This window comes from Gobio gobio (genome assembly GCF_949357685.1).
Source record: "Gobio gobio genome assembly, chromosome: 24".
NCBI lineage: Eukaryota > Metazoa > Chordata > Actinopteri > Cypriniformes > Gobionidae > Gobio > Gobio gobio.
Genome location: NC_137120.1, coordinates 30,233,576 through 30,252,982, shown reverse-complemented (window position 1 = coordinate 30,252,982; position 19,407 = coordinate 30,233,576). Strand labels below are relative to the sequence as shown.

At 37.5% G+C, this 19,407-nt stretch overlaps 1 protein-coding gene across 2 annotated transcripts; it reads right to left on the bottom strand.

Annotated features, from left to right (window-relative positions):
• Positions 1–646: 646 nt before the first annotated feature.
• hdgfl2 (HDGF like 2) lies at positions 647–18,596 on the bottom strand. Of its 2 annotated transcripts, none has more exons than XM_079807442.1 (16): positions 18,358–18,596; positions 17,687–17,763; positions 13,577–13,715; positions 13,323–13,493; positions 10,275–10,397; positions 10,100–10,168; positions 9,839–10,022; positions 9,563–9,647; positions 8,127–8,436; positions 7,909–8,039; positions 7,631–7,698; positions 7,461–7,531; positions 5,820–5,921; positions 5,343–5,436; positions 5,064–5,187; positions 647–1,534 (listed from the first exon to the last, which is right to left on the bottom strand). In XM_079807442.1, the coding sequence occupies exons 1-16, from the start codon at positions 18,427–18,429 to the stop codon at positions 1,405–1,407; spliced, it is 1,950 nt and encodes a 649-aa protein (XP_079663568.1). In that variant the 5' UTR covers positions 18,430–18,596; the 3' UTR covers positions 647–1,404. The 2 variants fall into 2 exon arrangements, with proteins under 2 accessions (XP_079663568.1, XP_079663567.1); XM_079807441.1 differs by having other exon boundaries at positions 653–1,534; positions 5,283–5,436.
• Positions 18,597–19,407: the final 811 nt, after the last annotated feature.

Here is a 19,407-nt window from a genome sequence, read left to right as displayed (position 1 = left end):
GACATATTGTATATAAGTTAATTCTAATCAGCTTATAGAAAATCCTTACTTCCTAGAGCGTTTATGAAGACTGAAGTGCTTAAACAAACAAACAAAAAATACTATCTAAAAAAATATATATCACCAAATAACGCAGTATTCTTCATTTGGGATGATTTGTATTCTCTTCTATTTTCGTTATATTAAGTTACACTTTGAATTAAATAAATGCATTAACAGGCGAACGCGACGCGTCTAGGGGTTTGTGTTGGAATGACGTCAGCGCCCAGTGGACCAATCAAAGCCTTTGTTTATTCAAGGACCGAACGTGTTTCCCGAATGCCAAGGGATTTATTAATTTCGTACAGAATAAAACAAGTAATTAAAATGTTACTGAGCTGGTGATTTACATTACGTACTCTATTTAACTTACAATAATTATAATTAAAAATATTAATATAATTTTCCACATTTTTAAGTAACACCAGCGAACATATTACATAATTATATTAATATTATTATAATGGGTATGTTTGGAACCGCATTGTTCCACACTACTCCTACTAGGACTTAAATATACCGTCTATACTGTGTAGTATGCACTAGGCTGAGTGTGTTAGCATCCTATTCCAAACATGTCCAGTGAATATCCTTATAACAACATTGTTGGCCATCATGCGGAATTTTTTATTTAATCCTTCACGGATACTAAAAAAAGCTTGGACCAAGTTACATAGCACTAGAAACATATTTATATAAGCATGTTTTATGACATCCAAAAAAAGAATAGCATTATTGGGGTCAACCTATGCAGATGTAAGTTGTGATTATTAGAGGACCAAACAATGGATAACAAAGGGTATGTCTACAGAATTTAGTAAAAGTCCATAGGCAGAGTTATCAAAATCCATACCAGACAGATCAGATGTAGATTTGTGCACTAATGATGATGATGATGATGAAAGGTCATGATCTCTTGTAGTGGGTGTTGATCAACACAAAACCAGACTGCTTTTCTTTCATTTTTTTTTTTAAACATTTTCCTTTTTTTCATAAAAAACAAAAGGAAAAAAAGTTTACTGATAAAAAGCAGCTACATAGTACAAGCACAGTCTTCAAATACATTTGGGGTTTGGTGTTCCCTCCTCCCCCCCTCCCCAGACGTCAGTGTGGTTCTGAAATAAAACGTTCCCCCCTCGACTATCCAAATGTGGTTAGTGCAGAATCATCCACATCGAACACTTAGATTAAGGCGCTTGTTTGCCTCATGACGTCTCGATTCAAAAGTGCTAATAATGTTCATATCACGTTTTATGTACAACACGAAAAACTCATGTAGGTCACAAAGGTGGGCTGACAAAAAGTAACACAAATGAATGAAGAAAGCCAAAGTGTGTTTGCGAGCATAAAAGAGACGGAGGCAGTTCAGCTCTCGGAAGACAGCTGCTCGTCCTGTGCTCTGCTGTCCTCTTTTATGTCCGTGTCTGCTGTCGGATCAGGCTCTGTGGAGTCAGGTGTGAGTGTTTGCTGCTCTGTTGGGTCATCTGGACTAGGCCTGAAAGACAAATAAAACATTCATCAGCATGTATTTACATTAAATAGGCTATACATGCCATTTTACAATAGGTCTTCATGCTTGAATGTTCAAAAAACACCTTATTTTCACATATTTGACACTGTTTCTGCACCTCTCTTCTTTACATTTACATAACATTTAGTCATTTAGCAGACGCTTTAATCCAAAGCGACTTACAAATGAGAGCAAAAGAAGCAACTAGAGCAGTCAAGGGCAACAATATGCAAGTGCTGTAACAAGTCTCAGTTAATCTAACACAGAACACAGGACTTTTTTTTAATATATAAATAAATTAGACAGACAGAAAATGAATAGAATGATAAGTGCTATTCTTGATTGGTCAGGTGCTGCTGGAAGAGATGTGTCTTTAGGTGTTTTTTGAAAATGGCTACAGACTCGGCCGCACAAATTGAGATAGGCAGGTCATTCCACCAGTTGGGAATAATCTGGTCTTCTTATGGTGCGTTCACACCGGACGCGATTCGCGCGAGTGATTTACATGTTAAGTCAATGCAGAGACGCGAAATGGCATTCTGCGGCGCGATTGAGGTGGCGCGAAGGACGCGAATTGAGCGTTTTGAACGCGCGATTCACGCGAATCGCTCAAGTTGAAAAATCTGAACTTTGGCGGATATTTCGCGCCGCGTTAACCAATCAGGAGCTTGCTCTAGTAGTGACAACAATGAAGAGAAAATCTGTATATTAATATCTGGTTCAGACAATATGATTATCACTGTGATAACATCAAATGACATGAAACACAACCCAGTCTCTTTTTGTTAAATGCAAGTTTATGTATGATCAATAATACAAAAGTATAAGTAATGTATAACAAGCTATACATGAAATAAAGCAAACAATTCAGTCAAACATTCAAAGTCAGTGCTGGTAGGCTAACGTTACAACTGCAACGTACAGTTATAGCCTAAAAATATAAAGTAATGAAACTTCCCCTCAGCCTCAGCCTCATGCCCTCAGCCTAAACGATTTGCCAGGGAACAAATTATAGATCCATCAGACCAAAGATCGGCCGTTACAAGACGAATTATAGCTCGAGACACACCACAGAGACAGAGCCAGCGGCAGAAGGACTTGCCGAAAGGTTGCCCTCGACGGCTTTGACGAGCGCTGAACGCCGCTGTCCGCTGGAGCTCACAACTCCGAAAACGCCAGATAAAATGTTCAAATAGGCACTCTTTATATAAATAAACCACAGATTTGAGCTTTAAACAACTACATTATCGACTGAAAAAGTCTTAAAACTACGTTTTGTCACACATTAACAGTAGATTTTAACAAAAAAGACATGTAAACACAGCCCATGTCAGCCATTTCTAAACGAGACGAGCTGCTGGCGGAAGCCCTGCCCATGACGCGAATTCACGTCAGTTGTGCAGTGAATGTCACGCGCAAGTAAACTCAAAATGTACAAGCGTCCCCCTTTGCGCGATCAGCGCAAATTATTCGCGCGAATCGCGTCTGGTGTGAACGCCACATTAGTCTGTCGGTAAGCCCCTCCTTGCGAAAAGTGCAATGTGCTCTGATTGGTCAGCTGGAGCAGTGTGCTGTGATTGGTCAACCACTTCGAGAGCGTTTTGGAAATGTCACACCCCTTTCCATAACCGCAAGCCTTGTTTATAATTTCGTCTGGCTCCGCTGACTGCGCCCGCTCCTCCCCAAACTGTCGAGGCATTTATACTTGACACGCTCGCCGTTGTGCTATTCTTTGAAACGACAGAGGGCGACTCGGAGTAATAGTTCTATAACCATCAGAAAACAGAAGTAGAAGAATGTACACACACAGGTGACGATATTTATTTTAGTAGCCTACACTTCACCGAAAACCACACTAGAAAAGAATCACGTAAAACAGATCAAAATAAACCTTAGTATTACTTGTGACATGAGAACAAAATGTATGTAGCCTACACATGTAACTTATACAACTAAATTAACGATTTCTTAAAGGTTTCCTAATTTCACTAAACACTTTCATTTAGTTTCGTGAACTTTTCTTTATTAAACGGGCTTATGCTTTTGTAGGCTCATTTTGTAAATGTGCAAAATGGGTGCCGCTGTGCTGGGACGTCATGCTCGGCTAGATTCGCCTCGAACTCGTGCATTTTTGGATGCGGAGCGGCGCGAAAAGTTACAAAAAAATGTGCTGCACACCGGCACGTGAAATGGGGTCTCGCGCACTCAACGCACACTGCCGCCTACTCCGCGTTGACGTCATTTTTGCCGCACCCTGTGCGGACGCGCCGAGTATAAACAAGGCTTAAGGCAACTCAACCAGGCCTCGCCCCTTTTTTGTGCATGCTTTGGGCGGGAAATGAGGAATATTGTTACATGTTCATTCCTGGAAGAAAACTCAAGACTGCAATCAAGGCATTTCAGGGAGTTCAGTCACAGTGCTTACTAGGGTTGCAAAAGGGGCGGAAGCTTTCCAGAAACTTTCCATGGCAACTTAATCTGGGGAATTTTGTAAATATTCCAATTTGGAAACTTAACAGGAATTTATGGGATTTAATGGGAAAATGTATACAAACTGTATCATATACAAACATAAATTTAAACATTTTGTTTGGAAATAAGCAGACATGTTGTACCATGTTTCTTTTTTGCATATTGATATATTTTCCAATTACTTCTAATTTAGTAAATATGTAAAAAATATTTTATTGCAGCAATTATGTATGTTATTTATTTCAGTATCTCAGGATCCTTCAGAAATCATTCTAATATGCTGATGTATTATCAATAATGTCGGAAACAGTTGTGCTGCTTAAAATATTTTTGGAATCTGTGATACTTTTTTCAGAATTCATTGATGAATAAAGTTAAAAAGAAGAGCATTTATTCAAAATAGAAATATTTTCTAACAATATAAATCTTTATTAATCACTTTTTATCAATTTAACACATCCTTGCTGAATAAAAGTATTACTTTCTTGAATGGTAGTGTATTTTGTTACAAAAATCTATTTTAAATAAATGCCATTATTTTTTAACTCTTCATTCATCAAAGAATCCTGAAAAAACTTATAAAATATTAAGCAGCATCTGTTTCCAACCCTGATAATAAATCAGCATATTAGAATGATTTCTGAAGGATCATGTGATGCTGAAGACTGGAGCATTGACGCTGAATTGCATGCAGGGGCCTCAAAAGCCCTGCAGTAAGTAGTGTGCTGTGCCCATGTGATTGAGGATTGAATGTGCAGGGTAGAAATTCAATTGAAATTGCTTGAAATCAAGATTATGCTGCAAGATTTTTTTCTCAACTATATTTAAATTAGGGGAAGCCAGAATTTCGAATCCATCGACATAAACATACATTAGCCGAACTGACGCGTTATTTTGCGTCGTCAGATTTAAAAGGTGCAGTGTTTGATTAAGCAGTGAATTGCTTTGTACATCGTAACTCACACATTTTCTTTAGTGTTATGTTGCTGTTTATGTGTATAAACTAATAATAAAAACAGAAGGAAAGGTGGCCGCTTTTCACCTGATGCCGTTTGGGGATTTGTTCTCATCCTGCTTCTCATGGTCTGTGGGATCAGGCTTGCTTTCGGATTCAGAAACGTCTTTTCTCTCGCTTTCTGATTCTCCGTTCACTGGTTTGGAGTCGTCTGGGAGAAAGAAACAATGTGCAAGCAGAGAGCACATTTTAAAACTTGTTAAAGTGCTTGAAATAATGTGAAAACTTTGCAGTTTCACAGTTTACCTGTGTTTTGTGTGTCTTGCTCATTGCTTTCTTGGTTCTTTTCGTCCAGTTTTGGTTTACCTGTCTCAATCTTGCCAATGAACTGGAGCTTTAGTTTATTGTAGACTGCGGTGGCCTTCTCCATCACTGCACTACTTGCTTTGTACCGGCGAATCTAAAAGACAAAAAGATAGTCAGAAGTGTGCAAGTTTTATGATGGGAATTCTATCTAATCATTATTTAATTATTATTATTTCAATAAAATGTACTCAATAAAATAGTCAGTTATTCTACTTTGAAATGTGTGTTCCGTTTCGAAATGTCTGTTTTTGATTTGATTTGATTTGTGATCCCGCCCACTTCCAGTTTACCCAATAGTATTTCGACACCCCGGGTTACCAGTTGGCAGAACAACAACTCTCCAATATTTTGAATTTGGACTGCAGTACCCATTTCAACCGCCAGCTGTCAATATTACATAATGCACCTTTAAATAGTGAAACGGATTGCAAATGGAAATTCACATTGACTTTACATGTTTCCTGTAAGTGCATGTACCTTTTTGAGTGTGGCAATAACATCAGCGTTCTTCTGCAAGATGTGAGTGGTCACTTGTACCGCACCGAGCTCATCCAAGGCCTGCAGACACTTCTCAATGTCCTACAGATTGAAAGAAAGCAGAATTATACCAGGGGACTCACACATCACGGCACTTAAAGCTTTTGCTAGAAATATAATGTCTACATTTCTCAGCATTTTGTCCATTTAGAGGGTCCCATGTGAACAGAAATCAGCCCTGGTTATTACGGAGCTAAAATTAAGTGTAAATTAATAATTAATCAAAAATAAATTAAACCTATATATAATCAAATCAAATAGTTCAAACCTATTTGAAAGTGTAATATCTTAAAAAAACAACAACAACAAAAACAATGGTGTTCATGCACATTTCTACCAATAAATTTGAGGCAAATATTCATGACCTAACATTCCATGAAACGTCTGCGTATACATGTAAAATCCATGTTCAAATTTCAAATCACAGCATATCTTAAATAATTAAATGACAAGCTATGTGGTTTAACACAAAATAACCATTTCTTTAAATAACACTGACACACCAGTAAGACAAAAGATAAAATACTGTCTGACCCTCAGAATGCCACATTCTAATTTATGGGTAACACTTTACAATAAGGTTGTACAAGTTAACATGAACTAACCATGAACAACACCTCTGTTCAACATTAGTTAATCTTTGTTAATGTTAGTTAATAAAAATACAGCTGTTCATAGTGCATTAACTAATGTTAGCAAGATTTTAATAATGCATTACTAAATGTTGAAATTAACATTAACAAAGATAAATAAATGCTATATAGCTGCAGTTCATTATTAGTTCATGCTAATGATCCTTATTGTAAAGTGTTACCAATTTATGTTGGTGCAAGATGATGTTTTTATCTTCTTTTCATCAGTTTTTAGCTGTTCTAGATCATGTTTGTCCGTAGGTGCGTTCAAGCCATGCCGTAATTACCGCAATTACGTATACATAATTACAGCTTGTAACTCAGCAAACAGCTTTTGTTTTTTTAAAGGTTTGTTTTTGGTTAGTCAGGAAAGATCTTAATGAAAAAGAATGTTACTTTTTTGGTTTGTAGTACATTATTGTAACATTCACCTAACGTTATATTCTATGGATCCCCTAAAATGATCCTCTAACGTTCCCCTAACATTATCCTCTAACGTTTCCCTAACTTTATTTTATAACGGTCCCCTAACATTGCCCTCTAACGTTTCCATTAGGTTATATTCTAATGTTACCCTAATGTTATATTCTAAAAATAAATAAATCCTGTTCAAAAATAACAGTAATAAACAGCAAAATCTAACTATTTGTTTCACTACTAATAATAAAAAGTGTTCAGGGACAGCTGTAGAGTGATTCAAATGAACAGAATGAAGTGAAAGAAGCATTTGAATCAACTGATTGACTGAAAATCCTAAAAGAGCGTGATTGACCAGAACCATTGCTCGTGTGAATACTAAACATGGTTACTTTTGCTGTAAAATTGCCGGAGTAATGTTTCCGGTAATTTTAAAGGCTTTCCTGTGTGAAAGTGACTACTGATCCCCATGAAATTCAAAAGGTCATTTTCAACAAAGCAGAATGGGTAGGCTGATGACATCACTACTTACTGGGTTGTCAACCTTCAGTGCAAACTTGATGTCTGTGTGGAGCTTCTGTAGTTTCTCTTCAGGTGAGGGTTCTGAAATCATACAGGGCGATATAAACGATAGTTAAAGTCTGATTGACCATAAAATTTACTCAAAAAGGACTGAACCGCCACGAGAACTTTTCATGTGACCTTTTTTCTTCTCAACTTTCTTCTCAGGTGGACGCACCGATCTCCGTTTCGGCTTCTCGGGCTTAGACCTAGTGGGAAGCAGTGTTGTTACATACATTACTGAAATAAAAATAAATTAAAGCTAAATAAAAATGACAAAAGCACATCAAATTACTCAAATTAAAATGAAAAAAAAAAAAGAAAAATAATAGAAAAAAATAATACTAAAATAAATACTGCACAGTTTATTTGAAAGAGTTTTGTTAGAGTGTTGCTATACGAACAATCCAAATACATACCTGGTTTTGTGTTTCTCCTCTGATCTCTGTGGCTTCTTTTCTTTGTTCGGTCTCTCCTTTTTCTCTTTTACCTCCTTCTCTTTCTTTTGCCGCCCTTTCTGGCTGTCTTGACGCTTGGCCGATTTTTTCACCTAGAGAGGAAACAACAACCCCAACACAGTTAACATTTTGAGAAAACGACACTAGTAGAAAGAGTTGAGAAAGTTCTGGTGACTGGCCTCTGAGGGAGGTGGAGAGTCGGAGTCTGATGGAGCAGGGATGGGGGGAGGCGGAGGTTTCTTGGATTTTTTGAGAGGGTGATCATCCACTTCATCATCCGAGCTGCTGCTGCTGCTGCTGCTACCACTACTGCTTCCTCTCCTGGCCTTGGTCTCTTTATCTTTTTTCCTTTTTTCTTCCTCCTCTTTCTCTCGCTCCCTGAGCCGACGGAGCTCTTCTGCCTCCTCCTTCTTTCTTCGCTCCTCCAGTTCCTTCCGCCGCTCCTCGTCTCTCTTTTTCCACTCGCTGACGCGGTCCGTCCCGCTATCACTTTGCGAAAAAAAAAAAAAGACAAACTCAATCACCAACCATGTGTTTCTACAATTCACAGAATATTTGGATGTTCTTTGTAGATCATGCGAATTGTTTTTGACAACACATTAAAATCGGACATGTTAGTCTGAAGATGTTTCTATTAATTTTTCATACGTAAAATGAACAATTTAACGCAAATAAAGTGCAAAAACAGCCTTTTTGACATATTATACGTAGTCTTAAAGAAACAGTATGACTTTATTGATTCTATATAAAAATGCAGATACAATGTAAAGTATTTGCTCTTGTTTTAAATTATTTTGTTCCGTTATTATGCTCGTTGTTTTATGCGGTTAGTCGGTGTTGTATTTGTCCCTCCTCCACTCTGATTGGACAGCTGGGTGAAAAGTGACAGTGATGAGTGCTGCGTTTTACTCAAAGTTGAACATTCTTCAACTCTCGGCGACCAGTAAAAAACGCTGAGTGCTCAGCGCCTTGTTACACTCATGTCGTTCTACAAATGCGACAATCCCATTGAAAACAATTGAATAAGCCAGCCAGCCACGTGAATAAACGCTTTGGTAGACACACGGCCTTACAATAATGCAAATACAGTAATCAAATGACCTAATAATGATGTGCGCATGCCCAGTGCCCGTAGTTGTATCCCTTTCTAGTCTTTCCCGTGCAAGACGTGGTGTGATGACATCACCGTTTCACAGAATATACGGATTTGCTGTACACACGAAAACGCAAGGGTGTCGTTTTCAGATTTATCCACTCTGGGACCCGGTTTCAAAAAAATATCGGTTTCATGCTCCCAAAACACCAGATCCGTGCAAAATTTTAACGTATACAGCTAAACGCGTCTCTGTGTGGACGGGGCCTTAAACTGGCTTTTGTGTCCGTTAACTGGTATCTGTTTTTGTGTAAAAACAAAATGTAATTTTCTACTATCAGAAAGAGATTTTGCATTTTTTTTTGTTTAAATTTTATGTTGGCATGAACAGGAACTAAAGGTCCAAAAGAGGGTGAAAAATTGTCATATTGAACAAATTTATAACACAAAACAATAGTATTAACACTATTAGTGTAAATGTATATGTAAAAAATGCTAGAAAGTAAAAGAAACCAAACTCACCTGTCACTATCTGATGAAGAGGAGGGAGCCCTTTCTGGAGCTGGTTTGGGTTTCCTTCCTCGTGGCTTTGGTGGAGGTTTCTCCGCTTGGAAAATGACACAAAAAGAAGTGTCCTTTAGTATTCTGATGTATTTGTCTAGGATTCCCGATATCCGAGTGCTGAGGACAACTGTCTCAGGTAAAGTTTCCATCCACTGTATTGCTATTCAACGCAACTACTCAACCATTAAAACTAATTATAATATGAGCTGGGTTCACGTTGCAATGCGTTCTCACCTTTCTTGCGCCCTTGTGGGGCTTTCTTTACAGGAGGAGGTTCAGAATCGGAATCGGATTTGGATCCAGACTGCGATTCGGATCCAGAGACGGCCGGCCGTGGCTTATCGTCTTCTGAATCGCTCTTGGCGGCCTTTTGATCTGACTGGGAGCCAGAGTCTGAATCAGAGCCTGATGATGCCTTCTAAGAACATACAAAAACAGTGTAACATCAAGCAAGTATGTAATTATAGATTGCCAATGTCAATGAGGTCTTCTCACCTTCCTCCTGCCTTTGCCAGCTGGCTTTTTGCCACCTCGACCGCCTGACTCCTTCTGCGGTGTGAAGTCCTGTGGTACACATTAGTAACTTATTAATAGATTTTAATTGCTTTTTTGTGCAATAATGGAGTGTTTGAACAAATTCCTGACCCAGCACAATTCCAGACAAGAATACCTGGTCGCTGTTTTTGCCGGAGTCAGAGTCAGAGCTGGGTGATGGTTCCGGTTCTGAGGGAGATCCACTCTCCTCTCCATCTCGATCACTGGATGATGCCCGTGTTCTCTTCACTGGTGGCTTCTGCAAAGTTTAGTTTTTCTGTATTAAATCTATTTTTTATACATCTTGTCCATACAATTACAAAGTATTGAGCTGAAATGAAGCTTTCAAGCATCAAAACTTTTTTAGGTCAGTTGGGTTTTACTCTAAGTATAAAGCAGGTACTCCATTGGATGTTTTGCCCAACTATGTCCTTTAAGCCCAAAGTATACTTCAGTTTTGACGTTAACAGCGAAATGCACAGCCTTTCAAAGAATACTCCGTTTGTTAGCCATTATGAACACAGGCGCTTGACACATACTCATTATACAAGCTATTTTTCTCCAAAAGGTATTAGTGAAAAATGTCTGTGCTCTTGTTTATACCTGGTCATTCATGCATTCTTACTGATCGGATAGATTTAACAATTTGTTAAAACTGTTCCATTTTCACTTGGCCACATAAATGTGTCTCGGCCAAACGAATATAAATCCAATCTTCAATTACAGTGCTTCAACCAGTTCACGTCAATGAAAGCAACAGATATGAGCTGCATTTTATTTATTCAAGATCAAAAAACGCAATAGGAGAGAGAGTGGCATCAGCACTAGTAAGATCATTTAGTCTTACTACTTTTAATGAAGATGACTGTGTTGAGCTACAGGATGCGATGCCAAACTTTCAGTTTAATTTGCGGTATTTTGCTTAAGAGATTGTCATCTACTCCTCTGTGGCCAATGCATGTTGTGGTGGCGCTGTCATGTCTGGCTACTAACACGTTCATTTACCATTCTGAGTACAATTTACAGATGTGGCTCCAACAACCAGATGCATTTTCACTTGTGTAGTTTCGCCTGGAATGCATCTCAGGCCACCTCCTAAGGTGCTTTGAGTGATCAGATTTAAATCGGTCTCGAAAGCATTTACACCTGGTCACCTGGAGGTGAAATGACTTCAGCTGAACAACAGCCAAAATACATAATTTTCCTGTTATCACAGTAAAGCTTCTTTGAAACCATCTATATAAAGCGCTATATAAATAAAGGTGACTTCCGATCAGACAAAACGTATGAAGTGACCAGGTGTAAATAAGCCTTTAAACTAGAGTTGCATGTATTTAGTGCTTATCAAATGTGGGTGTTTATTGTTGTTGCGTCTCCAGTAGTTTGTTGTTTCGTTTACGACTTTGTGGAAAAACGAATTAGAGCAAAATAATTCAAAGCGCATGTACAAAGTGAGCAGACAGAGTATGTGCAGCTAGAAACTAATTGCACTGTACGCAAACCCTAGCGTAAATGTAAAACATGTATACTTTGGGCTTTAGCTGTGACTACATTCATAAAAGAAAAACTAATGCTTAAATAAAACCTACTTGCAATACACTGACTCCTCTACAATCACTAACACTCTACTATTAAACACTATTAACTCTTTCCCCACTGAGACAACGCTTCCCCGCCATTGACGGACATTTTCCAGCTTTGTGTTTTCACTGTTATACAGCAGGGGGCGCTATTACACGTCTTCTGAAAGAGTACAGAATCTCCTGAGCAAAAGACATGCGACGAAAAAGCAGAAAAATGAGTTAGCAAAGCAGATGTATATGTAAAATAACTCGATCATTAGGGCTGGGTATCGATTCATATGTTCCAATTCGATTCGCAAGCTCTCAAATCGATTTGATTTCGATTCTCGATTCAACTCAATGAATATAGATTTAATACAAATACTATATTTATAAAAAAGAACAGTGAACATAAGTTTACAAGTGGGTAATTAAAAAGAAATTAATAGCCACAAAACTGTATATTAAACTTTTTATTTTAGGTACACCTGGGTATATTAAAACAGAACCTATATTTCAAATGCATACAATTATGTTAAATACAATACAATTTTGATGCAAATTTATTCTAAAAAATGTATCAGATGTATTTTATACAATTTGTTTTTTATGGATATTTTGATATATTTATTCTATAAAGGATATTGGACGATTTTCAGCAATTTTCAGTACACGACAAGCTTTTCATGGGATTTTGCCAACCGTCATGTGTGCAGTTACTTGTCATACACGAGAAGTGCGTTCATACCTGGACAAAAGTAGTTGCCGTGGTAATGAACAACAATACCTTAACGCGCCGATTTATGGGGACTAACTTTTATTTGAGGAAATCGGTTTATAATATAAGCTATTAGGTTTGGATTATTAGCCCTGCGCTGTCTATTGACTTTATTGTTGATTTGAATATGTCTATAATGGCTAACGTACGTGCTTAAGTGAACGCTCAAGTTTAATACAATGATCATAATGAAAGGCAAGCATTCACATTTTTATGGTTTTAAATCGACTACATTTAAAAAAAAAAAAAAACATTAATCGAATTTTTTTTTATTTTTTTTTGTCCAGCCCTAGCGACATTAAACAGCATATAAATCAAAACTGCCCAATGTTACGGAATGAAATGTCGAACCAGGATGAGCTATAAGGCCGTGCAACCATTAGGGTGTTGCTGAACTCAATCAACTCCGTTTATGTTTTGATCATCTGAATCCGGCGTAGTCGATTTTCTCAATTATTTGCTCAAAATGTTTTCTTTTTAATGAAACTTACTCACATTCAAGTGTTGATAAAAAAAAAGAATGCATGAAGCTAGAATAAAAAGAAGAAGATCTGTTCTTCCTTTTGATTTATTGCATGGTCAGATATTCATGCAACAAAATATTCTGGAGTCGATGAAATTGTGAAAATGGCCAAAGATTTATTTAAAAACGCTGGCGAGGAAAGAGTTTAACATTGTGACTAACTAAAACTATGACATTAAGAGCTTTGAAAGGAGAAATTCAAAGCACCTGAAAGTATAACGCATAATACTGCAGGAGAAAAGATAAAAATGACAGAACAGATGAAAATGAGGATAAACTGCTGATTTACACAATAAGCGATCATGTTGGCTCGTTTCATACCTTTGCAGCAGGAGCTTTCCGCTTCACTGGCGCCTTCTTTTGATCCTCACTCCCAGAGTCAGAATCATCACTTCCCGTTTCAGCTTTCGTTGGTACCACTGCTTCCTCTTCCTCTTCCGCATCACTTCCCGCAGCAGGTTGGTTGTCCTCGCTCTCTGATGATGATGCAGCCTAAACAAATACAAGCATGATGTGACAAATCGGCATTTAGTTTCATGAAACAACAGATTTTGGTTGTAGAAATGACGTCTTACTGCAGGTGTGGTATAGGAGGCATGAGGATTGTTTTGGATTTCCCACAAGCCTTCATTGAACCCTTTCCTTTTGTTGGGCTTCCCATATCGGTCTTGGTACTTTTCATACGCAAAAAGGTCCTTGGGTGCAAGGAATGCTCTGAAAGAAAGAAGAAGAAAAAAAGAGCTGAAATCAGAATTATAAATACATTTAAGAGTCGAAATGAAATGGAAGTAGAGACAGATCTTTCGTATTGTGATGTACATCTGAGTGGTTTTCAGAATATGTAGCGTGGGAATCCTGCATTTGTCACCAGAGAGAAGTCTGTAATTTTACTGGAAGATTGAATTATGACATTTTGATTAAACAGTACGAGGTCAAAACATTGTGTAAAAAAGGTTAAGTGCACAGATGAGCTGTTTACAATAAGATCTATAATGTGCATTTATACAATAGAGAGTATTTTCATTTCATGCCACCTTTAACATATAAAAAGGAAACCAGATAAGGTCAGAACCAAAAAGGTTCTTCTAGTGCAGAGTTTCCCGAACACTGACAGGTATGTCAGGTGTGCGACGGAAAATGATCAAGTTAAAAATAAATAAATAAACAAAGAATAAGAATTTATCGTCGCTGACGGGCAGAGAACTTGTATCTCTAGATTTCTTCATTTTTGTTTTATTTTATTTTTAAAATATCAATGCAATTGATCATCCTTTACATCTGTATGTGGGTTTTTAAAACATGTAACCAATGAAAAGCATTTAAAAGAGATTGTGACTAAACCACATAACTCCATTGGCTCCTCAAACTGTCAGTCAAACCTCATAACCCCGCCTTTATCATCATGAAGTGGAGATAGATTTCTGGGGGGTATTCCAGAAAGCAGGTTATGTGACATACCCGGGTATGTTTAAGAGTAAGTTAGTGGATTAGTTTGGGTTAGTTTGCTTAAGAGGTATTCAGATGTGTTTTATATAATGAATATAGTTATTAATATAACCAAATTTGTTTCAGTTATATAATATACAATATTATACATTAATTCTAAAAATAAAAATGTTGATTCAATTAAAATATATTTATTCATTTTATTGTCATCTCACACATGGATCTGCATTCAATTAATTAGCTTCAAACAAACACATTTTTTTATAAAGATTACTTATTAAACGAAAAGATGATTGCACAACCACCAAATAGGTGGCGATGTGCACTAAGTAGGTTACGTAAGTCGCCATTAAACAAAAGAAGAAGAGGAAGTAGAATGGCGCACTTTTTCTTAGCGTCTGTTTCCATGGTGAATCATCGATTCGTCACTCTGTTGAGAATGTCTTGTGAGTTAACTGGGAATATACTCTGAGTTGGCTGAACTTACTCCCGTACTCGTTTTTGGAACCATCACACCTTAAGTAAGCAAGGTTTAGGTTAATCAACCAATTGTTTGCGCAAAAGTAAACAAACAACTGATGATTGAATAAGTACAGCATTTACTTTACTCAAGAAACACTATGTCTATAAAGGCTCATTTTTAACGCAGCTCTGTTTTATCATACGACATACATTTTAGTGTTGAAAGTTACGTTAATGTTATGCTACTCTGTGAGTTCGCTCTGTGGCTACTATGAGACACTTGTTGTACACTGCAGTGAGCTAGATCAATATTAGGCATGGTAAAACATGGTAATCGTGGTAAATCAAGAAAACGAGATTTAAACAATAAGACTAACTGTGTTTTCTGTCGAGTTTTCTGTCGATGAATGCCTCCAAACTGTTGTTTCCTTGTCTAATAAAACAATATATTAAAGAGTATTTGGCGTTTCATGGTTTCTACAAAATAAAACCAGAAATTGAGGGTAATGTGGGTATGATGTCATTGATAGGCGACGCACAGACACAGTCTGTGTCCTGATTAAAATTGCTTATTTCTCTGGATTTAAACATTCTTGGAAACATTTGGGATAATATAAGTACACAAGTCAACAAAAGCTGTAACATTGTTCTAGTGGTTTTTGGATAATTTAATAAAAAAATCTTACATATTGTGCCTTTAACTTGTTAACCCGCATCGGATCGTGGGCGGGGCGGTTGACGTGAGTGGGCGTGTGTGTACTTTTATTTACTTTTGTTTTATACAAAATATTCAATCAACTATCACAAACTATGCATCATTTGAAAGCTAAAACACTCAAGATTCATATTCTGAACTTGTTTTTGCAATAAATAAACCAGAGAGGAAAGGGTTAAATGAAACGCTAAAGGACCGGCCATGTAAACATTAGCATAATATTAGCGATACTCATCTTTCATCTCCTGTCGTTCGGATCAGATCGGACGAATCCAATAAACACCCGCATACATCTCTGTGTAAGAGTCCACTCTTCAAAATGCATCCCACTTTTTAATCCAAAACAACGAAAAAATAGGGAAAAACAAAAAATCCTCCGTTGTTTGCAAGAGAGTTTTGAGTTAGCGTAATCATTCATGTCCATTTTCAATGAAATATCGATTCTAATCCTTTTCTGGCAAACTCCCCCTGCTAGAACAGTCTCTCCCACGTGAAATGGTTCAACCCTCGTCTCTCTCCTTCAATCAGAGACTCTCCTGGGATGCATCATATAGAGGAAGCGCCTTACAGGCTTGGTGAGCTGTCAATCATTGCGCCCATGGTTTTCGTTGGATAAAGGCACTCGGTGCCCAGCCAATGCCTTTCCAACAAAGGTTTGATTGATGGACTTAGTAACCAATCAAAAGGCATTATCTTGCGCAGTTTACGTAAGTAGGCTTTGGTGAATACTGTTTGTGCGCAGTCGGCGCGCTCTCAATGGCGCAACTGCAGTGGAGCGCGCAGACTCTTACTGACGCTTCCCATCAGCTAAATGAGTTTTTTACACTTTGTAATCTCTGTAAATAGTTGCTTTAGTTTTTCAGTAACTGTTTATCCATTATAATTAGCAGTTTATTGCAGATTTATTTGAATGAAAAACTACTCTTTACAATAGCAAATGTTCTGAAATAAATGGCCTTTTTGAAAGGATGCCTAGGCTTTTCTTGACATAAAAGACATTACTGAGAGAATCATCCTCATATTTGAATCATGACATGATTAGACATTCAGTTTTATATTTAAGTTATTTTCAGGCTCTTAACATTAAATTATAATATTTTTTTCCCAAAGTAAAAAAAAAAAAAAATGTGAGTCACTTACATGTATATTACTCTGTTCCCATATTACTTTGAGTTATTATGACTCTTGGGTAGCAACATTTCAAGTGTCTAGTTTAAAATAAGACCAGATTTATGAATATAGACCATAGGGTTTAAGAGCTGCAGACATTTTCATTTGGGTATGTCGTTTTCAAAGAATTCTCAAAAAATGGGGCGCAGTTCAAGTTCCACCTTAAATGCAAGTTCTACTTTTAATATAATCTAGTATTAATATGCCATTTGAAGCAATCCATGTTTGTTATTTAGTGGTGTGATGTGGGATATCTCTACTTATTAAAACTGTGCAGTGGCAAAAAAAAAAAGTTGGGAAACACTGTTCTAGTGCCACCTGTTGACTTGTGGGGTCAGATGAATTTTAATTTGTTATTCCATGGCAGTTTAGACAGGCAAGGTCCCACCATACTTGTTAAAAAAGTACTGCAATTATTAATAAACATTAATAAACAGAAATAGAAAGCAATCTAAAGATCTGACGCAAGGGTGCCCAATCCTATTCCTGGAGATCTACATACCTTCAGATCCAACACACCTGTCTGTATTTATCAAGAGCTCCTGAAGTTGTGTTTGATCAGGATTGGAAGGTCAAATGTAGATCTCCGGGAACAGGATTGGGCAGCCATGATCTAAAGCAGGGGTCTCCAAACTCGGTCCTGGAGGGCCACTGTCCTGCAGATTTGAGCTCCAACCCCAAACAAACACACCTGAACCAGCTAATCAGTGTCTAACTAGGGCCTAATAAGACACTTATTAGCTGGTTCAGGTGTGTTTGTTTGGGGTTGGAGCTCAAATCTGCAGGACAGCGGCCCCCCAGGACCGAGTTTGGAGACCCCTGATCTAAAGTAACATGCATCTATTTATCATCATTAACGTCCAGATACCCATTCAAATCCAGGAATACGTACGTTTCATGAGTCCCGAAGAAAAAAATGGGGATCTTATTAGGTGGTGGTTTGACAGCTCCTTCTGCAACATCTTCAATCTGGAAGACAAATACAGTCAAAGTATTACAATAAGGTGAATACATGTTCTTCAGCAATATATCTACATTGAAATTGAAGTTTTACAATAATTAAACACATGTATAAATGAGTTTTCCACTTTGGACCGGGTGGGTCACTTTAAATGGGGGCAGGAAAGTATCTCAATGTGTAAACATGACACTCAACCCCCCCACCCCCCCGAATTACATTTTACATGTGACTGGGCCATGTAAATACAATGTAAAAGTCTAAAGTCTAAATAAAGTAATTATTCATATTATCCCATTGTGCAGCTAAAGACGATTCCCAAAGAATAAAATGCAAAAACACACAGGACTTTGTTCACGCGACCTCCAGCAAACAAGTTAGCCAGCCAGCTAGCCTCATACATTCATGACTAAGGTAATAAATATGATACAAATACATCTATTAAGATGCCTAGGCTCTAAAGTAATAGATAGCACATGTTTGTCTGCAAACATATGTTTCGTAAATCGCCAGGCACTGAGGTAAAGCTGGACACAGTGGGGCTGGTGGGGGTGTGTGCGCTGGATGCAGCGCGAGCCTTGCGCGAGCTCCCCCGCTGCTCTTACCCGGGCCGGCCAGTGGGGATATCCCTTCATTTTAGCAAAGACAAGATCCCCGGGCCGGAAGTTGTGCGGCATCTTGTCGTCCCTCTATGCACCGCTCCTCGTTCTGCTTGTTTGTGTTTGCCCGCGGTCCGTTTTTCAGGCCGACAGACAGTCCTGGTTCGATACAGTAGGTGAGGAAAGGCGGTTGGTTTCTGCAGCGGTTTCCGCTCATTCCATTTTTTCTCAGCGGAAGTCCCGCCCTCTGGGGTTCGCTGATTGGAGGTTCGGACTGCCACTCTTTACGTCCACCAATAAGAATGTACAATGTGTACACCGCTAAACACTTCAATTTAATAGTATTATATATATTAACATTCTTTTGTTTTTCTGTTTTGTTTTTTGAAGCGGATTCTAATGCCTGCTTTATAATAAACCTAATTCTCTTTCTATGTAGATTTTATATTCACAAATGAAAACATGTAAAATTGTAAACATATTTTTGTAGTATTCTTACAAGAGATTTTACTTAAAATTTCACTCGCGCTCATCAAAACAATGCTTTCAGAACATGTACAATTTGCACTGCCTACATTTGTTTTTTACTGTATTCAATGAGTAATCCTTATTCATTTGTGTAATGCCCTCTTTCTTTCATAGTTCTTCCTTTTCTAGTAACTATCTGTATCTGCTTTGAGCTATGGCATTGGTTGTTCATGTTTTCTTAGTTATTATGTTCGAATTTTGTTGTGCCATTGTGTAAACTGAATGTTCAAATAAAGCATAATATGCTTATAAAACGAGCATTGAAAACGAAACTGGGAGCTCGTAAAAATAGTCATACTTTCTTGATTATTTAAGATGTAAAGGAATGTAATTACACTTTTATGAATGTGTTTTTTATCTAAAAAAATATTGACTCAATGCACTTTAATGAATTACTATTATATATAATCCGTAAAAAATGTAGTAGTTTAGTAGTTTTGAGGAAGAAGTATTTGGGGTGGAGGGTTAAAAAAAAAAGATTATCGCATATACTATTTTAAAAAAAATCACACATACTCACCCTTGCAG